Source organism: Protopterus annectens, chromosome 2.part1, assembly GCF_019279795.1.
Source record: "Protopterus annectens isolate FY-2018-M chromosome 2.part1, PAN1.0, whole genome shotgun sequence".
In the NCBI taxonomy this organism is placed as follows: domain Eukaryota; kingdom Metazoa; phylum Chordata; order Ceratodontiformes; family Protopteridae; genus Protopterus; species Protopterus annectens.
In genome coordinates this window covers 269,419,467-269,438,797 of record NC_056729.1, presented here as the reverse complement: position 1 = coordinate 269,438,797, position 19,331 = coordinate 269,419,467, and the positions used below count along the sequence as shown (strand labels likewise).

The 19,331-nt window shown below is 42.0% G+C and overlaps 1 protein-coding gene across 1 annotated transcript in view; it reads right to left on the bottom strand.

The window, feature by feature from the left end:
• The window catches only part of CISD2 (CDGSH iron sulfur domain 2), a 119,299-nt gene extending 100,254 nt beyond the window's left edge, over positions 1-19,045 (bottom strand). The window contains exon 1 of the mRNA XM_044062124.1: positions 18,781-19,045. Within this exon, the coding sequence (XP_043918059.1) occupies positions 18,781-18,883 (103 nt within the window). The 5' untranslated portion in view covers positions 18,884-19,045. The remainder of the gene's footprint in view (positions 1-18,780) is intronic.
• Positions 19,046-19,331: the final 286 nt, after the last annotated feature.

The window sequence follows — 19,331 nt, the reverse complement described above, 5'->3', positions numbered from 1 at the left end:
TTTCCTGTTTCATGTTGGGGGACCTAGCTATGATGTGGTAGGGGGATATGCCTATAGTTTAACTGGATATGGAGTAGCTCAAGTCGTACTGTTTGACCAGTCTAGAGGTATCCTTATCCTTAATGAAGCTTGATACACCTCCTCCTCTAGTTCTTTCATGCTCAGTCTGTGGTCTGAATGTATGGAAGGCATTCTAACCATGTACTTTGTATATACTACATGTATACATTGCATTTACTACTTTACTCTCTATAAGTCATGTAACTGTTGTTTTCCCCAGGCTGACACTGAAATGGGTCTAATGGAATCAGTGGTGTACCCCAGTTAACATTCAAAATAAAATAAAGCTTTGCAGATGCATTAAAGAATCTTTGTAAATTTTACTGAGAACACAATGTTCAGACTTCTCATGGTTATACTATGAGCATTTGCCAATTGAAAACAAATAGTTGATTTGGCAAATTCGAGAAAACTGCCATTTTCCATGCCTTTCATAGTTCATTTTTCAAACCTAATCCGCTTGAAATAAATTGCCTGCATCTTAAACCAAGAACATTAATCTGACATTCATACAGGTAGAAACAGGGGAGATCTTAATTTTACAAATAATTTAAATCAATATCCTTTTACAACCACATCCCAGGAGCCCAAGATCAAATTTTATTAACTTTAATTTGCTTCTACCCAGCTTTTCTATATTGTTAGACTACAAAGCTTGGAAACAGCAGAACTAAGGAAAAAGTACATTCTTGCTTTAACATACTTTTAGTATGTACAAGTCACTGATAAGACTCCTACACCTCACATGTAAAATACTCAACTGCACCCTGTAAAAACTACTTTAGAAAATAAACTGCATGTTATAATCACTACATTTTTATACACATTAAGATAAAGAACATTTTCACTTACATTTATGTCTTCAGCACCTTCAATTTCCTTCTATATATTAATGAAGTGTATGTGCGTTTTACAGTTCACTCACCAGTTTGGGAGAGACTGGAATTTTGCTTACTGTGTTACCCAACTTGTCTTACAAGGAGAGAGGCTAACACAGCCAATGCCAGTTCATCTGTGGAGCAGAGTAAGCATTGGATTTGTTCAGGTTCAAAAAAGCCAAGTACTTCATTTAGGTGGATTATTACCCCAAGTTCTAGGAAATAAAGTGACAGATGCAATAATGGCAATTATCCACACCCCTACCAGGGGCAACAATATCCTAGACCTAGTCATTACCAACATGAGTGATCGGTGTTCCACACCTGAAGTCAACCCCTCGTTGGTCAGATCAGACCATAAGCTAATCACCCTAGATATCCACATCCCACCCCCTAGATATCCACATCCCACCCCCACACACCATTAAGGAAATCACGGTAAAAAATTTCTCCAAAGCCTACTTCATGCTTAAGACAGAAGTGGCGAACTTCATGACACCCATGCAGATGGACAATACAGTTACAACTGCGGAATCATACACAAATGCACTATAAGCACTTACACGAGTGCATGGATCGTGCTATCCCAAACAAAACAACGACGCTATCTTCCAAAAAAGGAAGCCAATCTGGTGGTCCCCTGCCATAAACAAACTCTACAACAGAAGGAGGAAACTGTTGCAAAAGAGGAGAGTAAAATCCCATGAGTGGAGGAGCTCCCTGGTCAACCTCAGTAAGAAGCTGAGATCCCTTCTAGGATCCTCCAAAGCTAGCTACGAAAAATAGAAGTTATGTTCTTACCATAACGTTCCATGTTAGTTGTCTTCTTCTCGCCTTCTTCTTGCTGGATGGATTCGGAGCCGACCTCGGCTCCGACTCGGCCACTCTAAAAGCTCGAGAGTTGGTTCCACCGGCTCGAGGCTCCCCTATATCCCACAATGCTAGGCGAGAGTTACCTCAGATCTCGTTTGTAAGCTAGGCACTGCCTATAATAGTAGTAAAATAACTAGTAACAAAGTCCACCTCTATAAACAAGGGAGAAGGGTGACCTACATCCTGAACCAGGAAATATGCACATCAGAGCATATACCTAAAGTAAAGAGGTGGTAGAAAGAGAGGTCACAATCAAAACTCCTCTAGGTCTGTCCAGGCCAGGGGGAAGGAGGGTGGGACGCAAGAAGGCGGCGAGAAGAAGACAACTAACATGGAACGTTATGGTAAGAATATAACTTCTATATGTTAAGTTGTCTATCTCGCCTTCATTCTTGCTGGATGGGACCGTCCCTAGCACCTTGTCCCGGGTGGCCTAACGGAACAGACTCTTGAGAACAGTGGAACCAAAGTTAGCTCTATGTCTAGAGGCTAAATCCAACTTATAATGAGAAATGAAAGTGTGAGGAGTAGCCCAAGTAGCCGCTGCACAAATGGTGTCAATAGGCAGTCTATCTTGGAAGGCTATAGAAGTAGCCAAGGCTCTGGTAGAATGGGCTTTAGGTTTGCTAGGCAGCTTTTGGTGTCTAATTTCATACACAAGGGAAATCAGGGATGTTAGCCATCTGGATAATGATACCTTTGAAACTGAAAGTCCCTTTCTGCCTTCTGCATAAGAGACGAACAGCTGGTCAGATTTTCTGAATTGTTTTGTTCTATCCAAATAGTACCTTAACTGACGAACGTCTAGCCAATGTAATTTTTGTTCAGATCTGTTAGAATATTCTGGAAAAAACACCGGGAGGTCAATGCTTTGATTTAGGTTAGCCGTGGAGGCTATTTTAGGTAAAAAGGACGGGTTGGTTCGTAAGGATACTCTGTCCTTATGGAACAACAGATAAGGAGGTCGACAGCTGAGTGCATGAAGTTCTGAAACTCTTCTAGCTGAAGTAATAGCTACTAGAAAGAGAGTCTTCCATGATAGTAATTTTAAGGAACAGGAGGATGCAGGTTCGAAAGGGGAGAGAATTAAAGAACTGAGAACTAAATTTAGGTCCCAAGGAGGAGGAGGATTTCTTACCGGAGGTCTGAGTAGAAAAACTCCCTTTAAAGGCTTTGCAAAGCTTGTGGGACATGATGGCAGAATCTGAAATGCCCACATGAAAGTTAGAAATAGCTGCCAACTGAACTTTAAGAGTAGAAGGAGATGAACCTGCATGGAAGAGTTCAGCTAGAAAATCAAGGACCATTTGGATGGAAGCAGTGAAAGGATCTATATCCCTTCCTTGAGCCAAATAGGCGAAACGTTTCCACTTACTCAAATAAATCTTTCGAGTGGAAGATTTATGGGAAGCTATCAAAATATCTCGAACAGAGTGAGATATTTGAGGAAGCCTGGCTAAAGTTGGAATTGGAGGAACCAAGCAGTGAGGTTCAGAGAGGGAAGGGAGCGATGAAACTGACCCGACTGATGGATCAAAAGATCTGGAACTAGGTCCAGATGCCAAGGTCGCTCCAACAGAAACTGATGTAGAAAGGGGAACCAAACCTATCGAGGCCAGTAAGGAGCAATGAGGATCAGGGAGGCCTTCTGAGCGATAGCTTTCTGTATCACTTGAGAGATTAGTGGGAAGGGAGGAAATGCATACAGAAGTCCCCGGGGCCAAACTTGGACTAGAGCGTCTCTGCTGGGTTGGCCTGGTAGCGGGAATAGGGTGAAATAATCTCTGCACTTGCTGTTTTGGGGAGTAGCAAAAAGATCGCAGCAAGGCTGACCCCACTTGAGAAAAATTTCTCTCACTACAGAATCTTTCAGAGACCACTCGTGAGGCATGAGGATAGCTCTGCTCAACTTGTCCGCAATTTGATTGGACTTCCCGGGGATGTGCGTTGCTATCAGAAACCGCTGAGAAGAAATCGCCCATTGCCACAGTCTGAGTGCTTCTCGACACAGGGGGGTAGGACCTGGTTCCGCCTTGTTTGTTGATATACCACACTACAGACATATTGTCCGTCTGGATTGCTATTGTTCCCAAGGGAAGAGAGTCTTGAAGGGCTTGCAACGCTAAAAGCACTGCTCTCATCTCTAGAACATTTATGTGCAAGTGGCATTCGTCTGGTTGCCATGTGCCCTGGACAGTTCTGCCCTGATAATGCCCCCCCCACCCGATCAGGGAGGCGTCCGTTGTCAGAGTAGCAACCGGAGGGGAAGGAACAAAGGGTCTTCCCAACAAGAGCTGAGGGGAAGACATCCACCACAGAAGATGATTTCTGCATGTTTGTGTGATTATAATGGTGTGAGACATTGGAAGTTGCTGGTACTACCATTGCGTGAAGAGCATCCATTGAAGGATTCTCATGTGGAACCTGGCTAATGGAAGCAGAGGTATGGCAGCCGCCATAATCCCCAACACTTTCAGAACTAACCTGGCTTTGATTCTGTTGCTGCTGAAGAGGAGCGAGACCATTTTGTATGTGTCTGTTATTCTCTGATCTGTTAATCTCGCAGACATGTTGATTGTGTCTAGATTTGCGCCTATGAATGTAATAGTACGACAAGGCGACAAAACAGACTTTTCGAAATTTATTGAAATGCCTAAATTTCGACAAGTGCGAAAGGTGTAGTCCCTGGCCATTAGAAGAAGATGCTTGGTGGGAGCTGTAAGGAGCCAGTCGTCCAAATATGGAAACACCTGGAATCCTTGTAGTCTCAGGTGAGAGGCTACCACTGCCATGCATTTGGTAAACACCCGGGGGGCAGTGGTGAGACCAAAGGGCAGGGCCCTGAATTGAAAATGACTGGTTCCCAGCCTGAAGCGGAGGAATCTTCTGGAGCGTCTCTTCATTTTTATGTGATAGTACGCATCCTGAAGATCTATAGAGCACATCCAGCTTCCCTTTCCCAAAAGGGGAAGGATGGACTGCAGCGTGACCATCCGAAATCTTGTTTTCTTGACTGACTTGTTCAAGATACTGAGATCCAAAATTGGTCTCCAGTCCCCTGTTTTCTTTGGAACTAAAAAGAACCTGGAGTAGATTCCGGATCCTTGCTGGTCTGCTGGAACTGGCTGAATTGCTCTTTTTGCAAGCAGCTTTGAAATTTCCAAGGCTGCAAGATCCCTTTGAGCGGGTGGAACATCTGGAAGGGATTTTTTTGATTGGTTTGGAATGCGAAAGAAGGGAATGGAATAACCCTCGGAAATGATGGACTGTACCCATTTGTCTTGAGTTAGGGATAGCCAGGATTTTGAGTACAGTGACAATCTTCCCCCGACTGCCTCCGAAGGTAGGCAGTCGGGCAACACCTCAGGGATGCTGAAAGGGCTTATCAGAGAAGACTTCACGATTGCCCTGGTTCTGCGGACCCCCCCTGCCTCTAGGGCGACGTCTACCATTGTTGTTCCCCCCTCTGCCTCTGGCGGGGAACCGACTTTGTGCGTCAGGCGAAGTCCCTTGAGATTGTTTACGGAACCACATTTTCCCACTTTTCTGGCCTTTGGGGTAAGGCCTAGAAGGAGTAGAAAACGGACTCGACGGCAGAAAGAGTCTTGCCATCTGTCTCGCACCTAGTCAAGGTTTCTTTCACTTGAGGACCAAAGAGAGATGATCCATCAAACGGGAATTAGTGAAAGACGCTTTTAAAGGGTCCAAAGTTGCATAACCGCATCCAGGCGTGTGTGTAAGGCCACACCTGTCCCTGCGGCCCTGCTCGCTCCATCAGCCGCATAAGAAAGGAGGCGCATGGAGGAGTTAGCTATGGAGTTCAGGGTAGCCAGCTGAGTGTTCATCTTGTCCTGAAAACCCGCAGCTGTAGGATCCTTCAACATATCACTCGCTTCCTTGATCAAGTCCCTTTGAAGACGAGTAAAATGGCATAGGTAGTTCAGCGAACGCATTGCAAAGGTCGCTGACGAGAACATCCGCTTCCCGTACCTGTCCATAGACCTGGATTCCTTGTTAGGTGGATGGACAGGCACCGAAGGATCAGCTAGTTCCTTCTTGGTGGCAGCAGCTACCACCATAGCATCCACAGAAACACCTTTTGTGAGGAATTGCTTGTCAGTTGGTGCTGTTATAAATTTGGAGGGTCTCCTGGGGGTAGGGTCCACTGAATCAGGAGCCGTCCAGGCCTTCTTTGCAACCACCTGCATGAGGGGATCAAAGGGGGGGGGACACCCAGGAGGTGGAAGGACGAGAGCCAAACGCCTCAAGGTACACAGATTCATCCTCTGAAGGGTTAAGGGCTGGCCAATTTCCCCTCTGTTTCAGGATCTCTAGAATGTCTGCGAAAGAGACATCTTCAGAAGGGGAACGGGGAACCCTCGAATCCTCTAAATCTGTGTCAGAGGTGACAGACTCAGGTGAGTCTAAGTGCTTCCTCTTACACTTTCTCTTCCTAGGGGCTCCCTGCCAATTCAGGAGAGGCCTCGGAAGAGGATGAGATCCCCACAGGGGATTCTTGAGGAGCGTGCTCTCTGCGGTCCGGGATGAGGGAGTGAGTCGACATAACCAAAGGCACCGAAGTGGGAGGGGCGGACGGAGCCGACTGTGGAGTCGAACAAGGTTCCAACACACTCCGCATGACCTCGAATGCACCCCTGTCAGGCAGAGCCAGAGGTCCCCGCTCCGAGAAGCTGAGAACCTCCCTCGGCACCGACAGAGATGGCTCCGAGGCCGATGTCGGAGCCGAACTCACCAGCACCGAAGCACCGAGAGGGAGAGGGGGGTCGGACAAGGGTCCGATGCCACTCACCCTCGGAGCCGACGAGGGAAGCCCGGCGCCGAGATTCTTCAAAGGAAGAAATCGGAGCCGACTGAGCCGAAGACAAATGTATCGGCTCCGACGCTACCACAGTCTCGGTTCCGAGATCGCCTGCCCGAGCTCAAAGGAGTCGGAGGAGGAATAATTGGAACAAGCTGAGGCATCGACTGATGAGTCGGACTCTGGAGCATTTGGGCCAGTGCCTCGGACTTCAAAAGTCTACTCACTACCCTCTGGAGGTCGTGATCTGATAGCCTCGATGACCTGGAGGAGTGAGATCTATGGCTCTGTTCAGACAGCAGGGGAGACGCTGGAGCCGAATGAACGGAGCCAAGGGACGGTGACCTCGATCTCTTTCTAGATGTCGGCTCCGATGGTATGATCGAGCCGACCCATGACTCTAATGCCTCGCCGCCGAGCCGAGGAAACCATTGAAACAGCAGTTACAGACTCATCGGCTCCAGCCGGAGCCGATGAAGCAGTAGGCTTCAAAGCCTTAGGCCTCGACTCTGAAGCTGGAGCAGAGGTCCTAGAAGCCTTAGAAGGTTTCCCAGAAGACACAGGAAGGGAACCTTCAGGCTTAATTAAACCCCTCAAAATGAGTTTATTTTTTCTCTCCTGCAGGACTCTAGGACTGAAGCCATGGCATACAGCACAAGAGTCCTGTAGGTGTAAAGGTCCCAGGCAGTACACACAAGAAGTGTGACCGTCTGTCAGAGACATTTTCTGACAGCACGAGTCACACTTCTTGAAGCCTGAGACCTTTGTATCCTTGGACATACTCAAGGAACCTGAAGTGTAATCACACACAAAAACACACACACACAGATTACACTAATAGGATTAACAGGGAATTATTTAAAACTAAAGGTAAGTTAAATAAAATCCCCTAAGTAACACATACACACTTCTATGGAAAGGGATGGAAGGGCCCGAAGGCCTTAGGGAAGAACTAAGTGTTCTATATAAAAGGAAGGGGCTGGAAAGATAGTAAGGGATAAACAAGTCCACTACACTAAGTGGGGAGAATTTTACACTAACTAGCCTAAGTTTAAAGAATTTTAAACTAGTTTAAACTTTCACTAACCTGGAGCCGGTAGAAAACACACCTCGATCGCTGTAGCGGCAAACGAGATCTGAGGTAACTCTTGCCTAGCATTGTGGGATATAGGGGAGCCTCGAGCCGGTGGAACCAACTCTCGAGCTTTTAGAGTGGCCGAGTCGGAGCCGAGGTCGGCTCCGAACCCATCCAGCAAGAATGAAGGCGAGATAGACAACTTAACATCAAAAATTGTCACAGATTCCAAGGGCAACCACAAAGCATTCTATAGTTTTGTCAAGAACCTCAATGGCAACACCCACATCTGCTCGGAGTTACAACACAATGGCACAAAAATTACAGAACCAACTGATATTGCCAACATCCTGGTAGATAGGTTCAGTGCTAACCTTACCCCCCTCTCATCCCCTAAAGGACCCATATCCATGCAGGAAGAATGCAGAGTCCCTGTAATCACATCTATGTAGGTAAAAGCTGCACTCTCTAAAACCAAAAACACAGCATCCATGAGATCGGACAATATCCCAGACTGCGTTTTTCACTAACTTCAGAATGAACTGGCTCCCCACGTAAGCACCATGTTCAATCATAGTCTCACGTCAGGCTTTGTGCCCAATGAATGGCACACAGCAACAGTTTTCCCACTCCACAAAGGGGGAGCCACCACTGATCCGGGGAACTATCACCCTATTAGCCTGACATGCCTGGTCTGCAAGGTCATGGATCTCGTAAACAAAGACATTGGTAACCTCCAAACTCTGGACCCCACCCAGTTCAGGTTTGTGAAAGGCAGATCATGCCTTCTGAACTGGATAGACTTCTCTGAGGCAGTCACCAAAGCCGTAGATGAGGGTAAGGTGGTTCACACAGCCTATCTTGACCTCGCCAAGGCTTTCGACACCATCCCCCATTCTGGAATTATAATTAAACTCACTAAACTAGGTATAAATCCTTACATCACAAGATGGGTTGCCAACTGGCTCACTGATAGAACCCACACTGTAAAAGTTGCAGATTGCAAATCTGACTTCAAACCAGTGACAAGTGGAGTACCACAGGGTTCAGTTCTGGGATCTCTCCTGATAGACGTCGACTTCTCTGAAGTGCAGGCTAACACAGAAGGCTTCTGGCTAACGAAGTTCGCAGACGACTGCAAACTAGGAGCCACAGTTGAGTCCCCAAATGATGTGGACATCCTACAGAAGGGCCTTACTGAGACAGATGCCTAGTGTCAGAGGCATGGCCTCAAGCTCAATGCCAAAAAGTGCATTGTCATCCACTTTGGTAAAAACTCTGTACCCATGAACTAAACCCCAAATGTATGATAAGAGACCTTAGGACCCAGGTGGACAGTAGTCTCTCCTTTGATAATCACATCACCACAGTAGTCAGGAAATCCTTCTATATGGCACACATCACAAAAGGGTTCTCATCCAGGAAAAAAAAAAGGTCATTGTTCCCCTCTATTCGGCACTCATTAGACCCTTAGAGTACAATGCCCCTTTTGGAATGTACCTCACAAGACATCTGCAGCAGCTGGAAAGGTCACAGAAGTACCTCACAAAGAGGATTACTGGCCTCAAACAGATGCCCTGCAGTGACAGTCTCAAAAAACACTAGCTTTACTCTGTAGCATATTGCCTACTCTGAGGAGATCTCTGCCTAACATATAAAGCTATGTTAAACCCAGAGCTGTTGGACGTGCTACACCTAAAGAAATCCCAATCCCTCCAAGCTACACACTCTAGGGACCTAAACCTTGTCATCACAATAAACAGGACATGCTGGAGGGATAGATACCTGTCCCAAAGACTTCCTATAGTCTGGAACAAGCTACCCATCTATGTCAAGTAAAGTTCCCCATTAGCACTCAAGAAAAATCTAGATGAGTGGATGGGAAATAGGAAATACACCCTGGGGATCACATCTGTGGCTCTGCTCGACAGGGGCATGGGAAGTTAACTTTCTTGGGTGGCGTAAGCCACAGAACCTTGCTGGCTAGGCTTACTTAGGCCCTTGGGCCGATAGCCTAGTACCTACCTATGAAGTGAGAGTAATGTATTAAAATTCTCTATTCTTGACAGACAAAACACAAAGTCTAAATGACACTCTCATACTGGACAAAGTTCTGCAAAACAAGAATCAGAATTCCGAAAGTCTATCCATGCCTGCGAATTGAAAAAAAAAAAAAAACACTCTAGCCTACACTAGCCACAATCACAACTTAATGGGCAAGGAGAGAGGCTCATCTAAACATTATGATATTATCAAACGATGAAGAGCTGCAAGCAAATGATCTCTCATCACATCAGCTGTAATCAAATGAATGAAAAGCAGAATGCCTCCTTCAACTACACTGCTGATAAACCTGATAAACCTGAAAATCAGCAAACACAAATATACCGGCATTATATAAACAAAAGACTACTGGATTTACTGGCTAGGGAGACAATCAGAATACAAAAGTCACGAAGTCTGCACCCTGAAGTTGAAGTGCTTATTAAAACAGCAAACCACAATCCCTTGTTTCTCATGGAGAAGAAAGCTGTGCAAAATGGGTTCATATTATATGATCGAACGATCTATTATTGAACCCAAATGCACACAATCACAAAATGTCAAAGGAACGGATCAGCAAATTTCTTCCCAGGGAAAAAAATTTGCCAATCCAAAAAAATGTACAGGCAACAAAGTGGGGGGCTGTGCCCCCCCCCCACACACACACACACCTTAAATATACCAACTCCCAAGATCGCACCACAGTAAAGAAAACACCAAAGTCCGGAGAACTGCACAGAGATTTTTTTCCCTGGGAAAAAATTTGCTGATCCGTTCCTTCAATATTCTGTGATTTCATGCATTTGGGCTCAACAAATGAGCGTTCACTATTTCTAGCGTTCAATCATGTAATTGGAACCCAGGAAAAATCACTGATATCTGTATAAAGACAAATACACCCTGAGAATGTAATAACCAGCCCTGCTGCAAGGAAACAAGTGTGAAAACAGGGTGTCCATTGCAAGTCTGAGGCCCACAACTGCTATTCTAAGAAAAGCAAAAAAAAAAAAAGATTTCCCCTCAATCACACCCAAGTCTAACACTTCACTTATCTTGGAGCATTCCATCAACTCCACAGTACAGTGATCAGAGTTAGCAAAGTAACAATGGGGGGGGGGGGGGGGGAAGCCTCCTACAAAAAGTTTTAATTATGTCAGTTAGTTCCAAGACCCACAAATTTTTGATGGACTTGCAGTTACATTTTTAAAGTGATGGTGCTCGCTGTAATGGATCTCACACTACCAATGGACAGTTGTAAAAACTGCTGAAAGTCAACAGCTACACAGATGAACTCCTGAAGTACTTTCTCCAAATGATGTCGTAATGCAGTATGAACTGAAATTGAAGGTAACATCAGATGTCTAGTGTAAATAGTTCTGTTAAAATTTCTATACACAAGACTACTGAATAAATCATAGACATACGGACTGCTGCTGACTTGAGTTTACTTTACTAAAATCTAATGTTCAGATATTTACTTTTGACATAAATAGCCAAAAACATGCAGACATAGTATAGTTGTAAGTTTACTTTTAAAATGAGTGTGATAGAATCACACTCTACCTCATAGTTATGCATTTTTAATTAAAAAAGGGAACGTTAGCATTAAAAACGGTCCATATTTAATGAGCTAGCCACAATGAAATTCACTTGATGTGGTGTACAAAATCCAAAAACGTTTCACTCTGAATACATACCACGAGAATGTTACGATCATTCAGTATTTCTATTATTTATGAACTTCACGAATGTGACAAACACACACCTATACCCTTATCTGCCCTGGCAGCCTCAGATCATTGTGAAGAAACAATGCTCTACTTCATCCATCTAGAAGGTCCTACAGAAAAGTGCATCATCTCAGGTAATTTAACACCTTTACAGATAGGTAGCAAGTAGAAAGTACAAGCACGTGCTTTCCCAATCCAAGTAGAATCTAGGATTCCAAATAACAAGGGAGTACTGGAGACCAAGTAGTAGAATTTTTTTTCTGGGTCACTGGTGAGAAAGTAATCAGGCCTGAGAGTTTCTGCCCACAGAAAACACTCTCTAGGGTACAGAGAGGACTACAGCAGCACTTAAGTATAAATAATTATGTCCTGAATGGTGTTACAGCACAGGATTAAAGCTACGAGTTGTTAATGATCAGATTCCTGAAGTACAGGGTTCTATTCTCTCAGCCTTCATTTGCCTAGTGTGTGATTTTGAGCAAGTTATTCAACCAGATGTTGCTTTTGGACCATCGAGGAACTGAGCTAGGCTCCTCAATGGTCTCCTGGACAATGTTCCTAGTTAACTACCTATGAAGGATGGTACCATCAATAGCTACTCTGCTAATGTACAGGCTTTCTACAATTTCTCTCTGTATGATGGAACACAGCCTGTTATCTAGCCTACTCTTTCTTGCTAAAATTAAATGGTCTTACCTACCGGAGACACCCTTACAGTGAAAGAAGGGAGGAGTCCCTTTCACTGTCATCTATATGTTCTGAAATTTTGTTGAGGACATGTGTGAGCTCAAAAGACCTTTGTTTCATACCCTTTTTACAATCACTTTAGACACTGGTAATTCCACCGAAGGGGTTACTACAGTGTGTGCAATTAAACAATCTGATTTTATAATATAGCCAAAAAAAACATGTTCAGTACTTATTAGAATATAAGACCACCACAAAAGAAGGAAGCTGTAATTACATTAACAATTACCTCCATGTCATACTCTAAAGCAATGATAGGCAATTGGGTGCCAATAACTAAAGTCACTTCACAGTCAAGCCAAACAGAATTTCTAACAGATATTTAACAAACATTATTCCAAATACCTTTACTACAGAGGAGTTTATGCCAGTGGAGGCCAAAAATACACTTTCTGCATGTTATTATAAGTAAAAATATGGAACAAATGGTTAGAAATTCGACTTGGGGGAAGAAAAATATCTTAATGTAAACTTACTAGCCTGGTTATCCACAGCAGCATGCGTGTGGTTACTAATCTGATGCAAACAGTGCTAAATCTCCGCAAAAGGGGGCTACTTCTATAAAATTTGGATGGAAAAGTCACTTAAAAACAAAGCTATTAAATATTTATATGAAATCTATAATTTAGAAAGTGTATTAGCAAAGATGGTCTCAACCTCAAAGAACACAGGATGGTAAACTAAGACTATGTGGGTCAACTTCAAAATAGCAAAACCAGAGAGGCTAGACAAGTAATATCTGTGCTAAAAAAAAAAAAAAAAAAGAAGGAGGATACAAGGGTACATCTGAAAGACTATAAAAATCTTTTTTGAAAAAAGTAGAAAGCATATAAACAGAACAAAGAAAAAAAGTGTTTTAAAAATGGGGAACAAATTAACAGAAGTAACGGTGACACAAGTGTTTATTCAGCATATTTTTCCAAAATTAGCAGAAGTGGACATTAGGGGATATATATATATATATATATATATATATATATATATATATATACATACACACACACATATATATATATATATATATATATATATATATATATATATATATATCACATATACATACACACACACATATACACACAGTGGACATTAGGGGATATATATATACATACATACATACATACATACACACACACATATATATATATATATATATATATATATATATATATACACACACACACATATACATACACAGAGAGAGAAACCTCAAAACATTCCAGGAGCATATTCATGCAAGATTAAAAGGAAGCCTAATATATTCATTATTATTATACAACATTGTTAAATATACATACATTTGTACATACGTAAAATGTTAGCAGAGAGAGAGAGAGAGAGAGAGAGAGAGAGAGAGAGAGAAAGAACTAACATATTTGACATCTGGAACTAGGCCATTATAATTAGTATCCAACAAGGTAAGTTAAATCAGAAGACATAATTAAAGCCACTGAATTAATGGAATGAAAACTTGAAAATGAAATAAAAAAAAAAAAACACTATTCATCAAGCCAACATTTCCTAATAAAATATGGCAACTTGTGTTATAAATAACTTTTTTTTTTATTTTACTCAAAACCATAGCTTAAAAGCATCACAACAATTTTAAGTATATTCTTCGTAAAACTCTGGAAAGTTATCAACACCTTACTATTTAAATGAGATGTTGGAGACCCAAGATCAATACCAGTGTTGTGATAAACATACATCCATGTTTCTAAACCAGTTATCTTTTTCTAATCAAGTTTCATATGCCATGGACGAAGGATCAGCTTACATGATATACAAAAGCATAAAACACCATTTCACACTCAAATTTTTAAGACACTCAACAGTATTAAAAAGCACTTGGAATACAAGTGAATGTACAATAGAAAAGAAGTGAAACAAGCAGAAGATATGTCCAGTATAAGAAATGGTATACAAAATGTATCCATATCAGGCCATTATTATTATTTAACTTGGGCTTGTACTTTAGCAACTAAAAAGACGCATTAAAGCAGGATGTGCATTCATGTCACCAGTGGATATAGTAAAAATTCAGAATTATCACAATACTAGTGGCATATGAAATGTGTTACTGCAACAATTATATGAACGATGTGGATATTATAAACACTACAAACCAAGGAGTGATGAATACACTCACATCTTTCAGATAAGAGCGTTTTTCATTCTGACCACAGATGAATCCATAACTGTAAGGAAAGCAATACAAGACTGTACACTGGATTCGCAGTGCTAGTAGATAAAAATATCAGTTTCACATCAAGACCAATAAGACTACAATGCTGCTTTTTATACCAATTAAACCAGAACCCTCCTCCAGCTAAAGAATGCACAATGTACCTTCCCCCAAGGAACAAAACAGAATGGACATTACCCCAAGGAACAAAACAGAATGGACATTACCCCAAGGAACAAAACAGAATGGACAAGTTATAAAAATCAATCACTCCCCTTGGTAACAAAGGGATGTAATCTAACACTCAAGTCTAATCTTCTCCATGCAAAGACAAAAGGCCTGTGGCTGACCAAGTTTGTGGACCACTAAGTTAGGTGCTGTCACTGACTCCTCAAATTATGTTAACATACTACAAGAGGGTCTCACAGCAACAAATGACTGGTGCCAAAGTCATGGCCTCAAATTAAAACTAAAAAATGTATTGTCATACCATGACAAAAACACAGCCCCTACTGTTTACCACATCAACAGCAAACCCCTAAGCACACAACCTGTCGTGAGAGATCTGGGTACACAGGTTGACAACAATCTCACATTTAACCATCATGTAGAGGCAGTGCTCAGAAAAGCCTTTTACTTGGTTCATCTCATAAGTTGCTGTTCTTCTTTCAGCTTTTCCCCGGTTAGGGGTACCACAGCAGAACCCCGGTACGTTAATGACGGGCAGTAGATTTTTACGGTGCCGAGGTGCCAGCTCAACACCAAACCTTCAACGAAGGCACGCCCTATGCATGTCTTTCGAACGCCACTCTACCGCGGGGAGGACATGCAGACTCCACACAGAATGAGCTCCTGCCAAGACTCGAACAGGAGAACCTCTTGCTGTGCTGCACCACCACGGCTGGTTCATCTCATAAGTAAAGGGATAATACGTGGGATCATAGCAGGTTACTAGGCTTGTAAGGTTCCCAGGGCCATTAGCCTAGTAACCTTCTATGATCCCACGTATTATCTGAATCAAAAGTTGAAATGACAATGTCTCACCTAAAATGCACAGAAGGTACACAAGGTATGGCAAGGTACCAATTAAAACAGCTAAAGGCCAGTAATAAAATACACAATATGTAACTTGGCACTTATGAAAGTTCTGGAACAAAACTATTTTTATGGATACGTCAAAGTGCAAGTCTTACTAAAATAACACTGCGGATAAAAATATATAGAAAAGCTACTGGTTTTGATCTTCTCAGTATCTTATTTTGTTCCCCTTAAATTCCTAAGCCTAACCTCTCTCACAATCAGCCCATGCCATTAGCTGACAACTGAAAAGACAACTGCATAGATCAAAATCCACCAAGAGTTACAAATGCAACATTATTTGAGAACCCAGGGGAAAAAAAAACAGAAAAGAAAAAAAAAATGTCCATCATGACTGCAAGCGAAACAGACAGTGCATGTAAAGTGGTTTAAGAAACCATGAGACATAAGAAAATAAGAATTAAGAAATCATAAGACATAAGAAAAGACAGGGATGATAATTGAGGAAGCACATGAGAATAAATTTGTAGAATGGAAAGGCAGATCGGGCAGAACACCACCACAAATAATCGAGACTGGGAAAGGTAAGAAGCAGGCTTAACTGTACTCATTTTCAAGCTTAATTTACCCCTTTGCACAATGTACCAATTTTTGGAGGTATGTACGTATTTTCAAGCTTGATTTACACTTTCACATGACTGGTAGCAAGATTACAACACAGTTTTAAAGATGTTCAATATACTAGTAAACCAGACTGCATAACTAAATACCAGTAGCACCAATATCATCAAGGAAGAGAAGCAACATTTTATTTCCCCATTTCAGAAACAAATTATTTTGCAAAGATATTTTTGCAGAACATTTTAATAATCGTCATATTTTACACTGTGTTGTCCATACTATGGTTACATTTTCAGCACTTACATTTTTTTTTTTAAAGTGGAGTCTGTGAGCAGTATCCCATAATCTCACTTGAAATAGGAATAGCTAGGTGCTACTTTGTATTGAAATTGCATGCTAATTGGGTGTCCAGATTTTTGGCTTGATATACCAACTTTTCAAAAGTCTATGCACCCATTTTCAGTGCCTGCAGGTTAAGAGGTATGAGAGTGCAAAAGAACACAGACTAACAGGATTACTAAACATGGCACAAAGTGGTCGTTTGAACAATGGCATCAGCAAAGGAAACAGATGAAAATATTAAACAGGACAGCACAGTACATTTTTAACTTATTTTGCTTAGAAAATACACAGACTGTCTGTTGAAGGGGGCCAGTGATGAAGAGAATTAACAGAAAAAGGAGGGTAAAGGAAGTGTGATGGGAGATACAATAGGCCGATGGTCAAGAGTGAATTTCGGACAAACAGGTAGGAAAAGTTAAAAAAAAAAACTGTAATCACACAAACTATGAATGGCCAAAAATTTGTGAAAAACGTGGGGATAAAAGTGCAAATAAACAGTCAAAATGATATACACAGGAAAGCTGCAAGAAAGTTAGGATTACCAAGAGAGGCATACAGCTCTTGGCACACACATCAAACAAAACTGTAGTTAAAAATTTTCTTACAATACTGCAACACATAATGCTCGAAGGACAGTTTGAGGTCTAAAAATATTCCCAGACCCCTACCCTACTGGGTCAGTTTTCAGGGAGCTTTATCAATGGGATACTTGCAAGGGACTTCTGAAAGCTTGCCAAAATAATACTATTATACACTGCTTGGTATTCAGTTTTAGTCCATGGTTTTGACACCAGCTATTGGTTTAGGAAAGCGGGGATGTTGGTATTCTCTGGTAAGTTTGACACCAAGTTTCCAATCATCTGCAAATTTAGACAGCCACAATCCCTTAACAGTAGTACCCTAGAGACATGTCTTTTGGAGGTGGTAGAGCAACCAACCCCAATTTCCTGGGTTCTATTTGTGAGCCAATTTGCTACCAAACATGTACCACCCTCCACTCAAAAAAAGATCTCATACCTCTGATCTAAACAAACAAGATGCTATAAATCTCCTATTCTGGTGTACTAAAGATGGCTCATTCACAAAAAAAGAATGAAAGAAAATAACTGTTTGTGTCTTTCGGCTTTTCCCGGTTAGGGGTCGCCACAGAGGAACTCCGGTCCGCTAATGATTGACAGCAGTAGATTTTTTACGTGCCGAGTTTGCCAGCCCTGACGCACTACCTTCAACGAAGGTACGCCCATTCACGCATGTCTCCACACAGAAGACGCTCTAGCTGAGAATCGAACGGCAAAACGTCTTGCTGTAAGGCGACAACGCTACCGCAGCACCACCACCACAGTCAAAAAGAAAGGAAAAAAAACTCTACAGTATCTGCCACTAAGCTGAACCTCCAACTATCTCTCAGATGACCAAAGTCTGATTAGCAGAATAGACATTAGTAAGAGCGGGCATGGAAGGAGTTGCCACTAATAACTCATCTACTGCGGCAGCCAATCAACTTAACCTAAAATGACTACAACACACACATTTTACGTATGAGCGAGTTGGAAGTATTGCCACCCTCTTACCCCCACTATTTACTTAGCACCCAAACAGCATGCAAGAGGAGAATGTTCATCGTGCAGCAACCCACTCAAAAAGATCAAATGCCTCTGATCTAAAAGATAAACTTTGAGGCAAAAATCAAGGACAGTCAAGACGTATGAGCTCAAACATAGCACAACGATTTACTAAAAGCTGTGCAGGAGGGGACGCTAACAGAAGCAAAAGTAACTTCAGTATTTTACCAGTCGAGATTATGAAGACAGGACATTTTCACGGCCAGATAAAATCCATCTGATGGATAAAGAAATATAAAACCGAGTAAAATTATTACATTTACAGCAAATCTTTCTGTATAAACAAACCCAGAGAAGCGATCATAAAAAGTAACAAGGAAGTTATACAGAACAACATGCCGTTCGAATGCACGGCGGAAGTTCAAGCTACACTCGTCTGTTGTGAATACAAGAATAGTTATGTGGCATACTTAACAGAACTCGACAAAAGAGGCGCGAAAGCAGAGTAATGACTATTAAAAGGGGTGGGTGACATATGTCTATCACTCGTGTGAAATCATACAATTATGTATGAATGAACAAGCACTTGAACAACAATTTCCGTTCAATGAACACAGCTGTACCCATTCTGCTTAGTTCCGTTTGCATGCAGTACACGTTACTTCCACGCTAAAAATACTGCTTCGTTTTATTCCAAAGTACATTACATCAACTAAGTAAGGCCGCTTGGATCCTTAACTGCAATGCAAACTTCAAATTTGCTTTTCTGTCCATCAGAATGTGTAAAAGCGGTCTTCCATACACTACCTGTAAGTCTAAAAAACCCAATGATGGTTTCCGGAATCGGCAACCTTTTCAAGTAAGCGGGAAGCTGTACTTTAATAAGCTTCGCAAGCGCCTCCAGCACCATTTCCTTAGAGAATAACCAGAACAACTTTAAGTTCTAAATTACTTTGCCGATTACGCAAACTTAACAGCAGAGGTCAGAACAGCTCATTCAATTCAATGAAATGGTGTCACAAGGTCTGCATTAAAGACTCCGGTACAATGAATGCAACCAATAAGAAAAGATGGAGTTGGTGAACTCCAATTGGCTCAAAACGCCATCAAAAATAATCCCGGTAGTGTAGATTTTAAGCGGTGCTACGGTTAGTTATATGGAGTCCAAGTTTCGTATCTTGTTAATTTTCGTGTGTTTTGCATTATTTTCATATCATAATTATCTAAAACTCAAGGACATTAAATTTACTTTTGGCAGGCATTTCGTGGTAAAGGTATGGTTGGTACCTTATCGCTAAACGGAGGCTGCCTATTTTTTCAGACTTAAATTACGAAAACTAAACCGCCACATTTGCCCA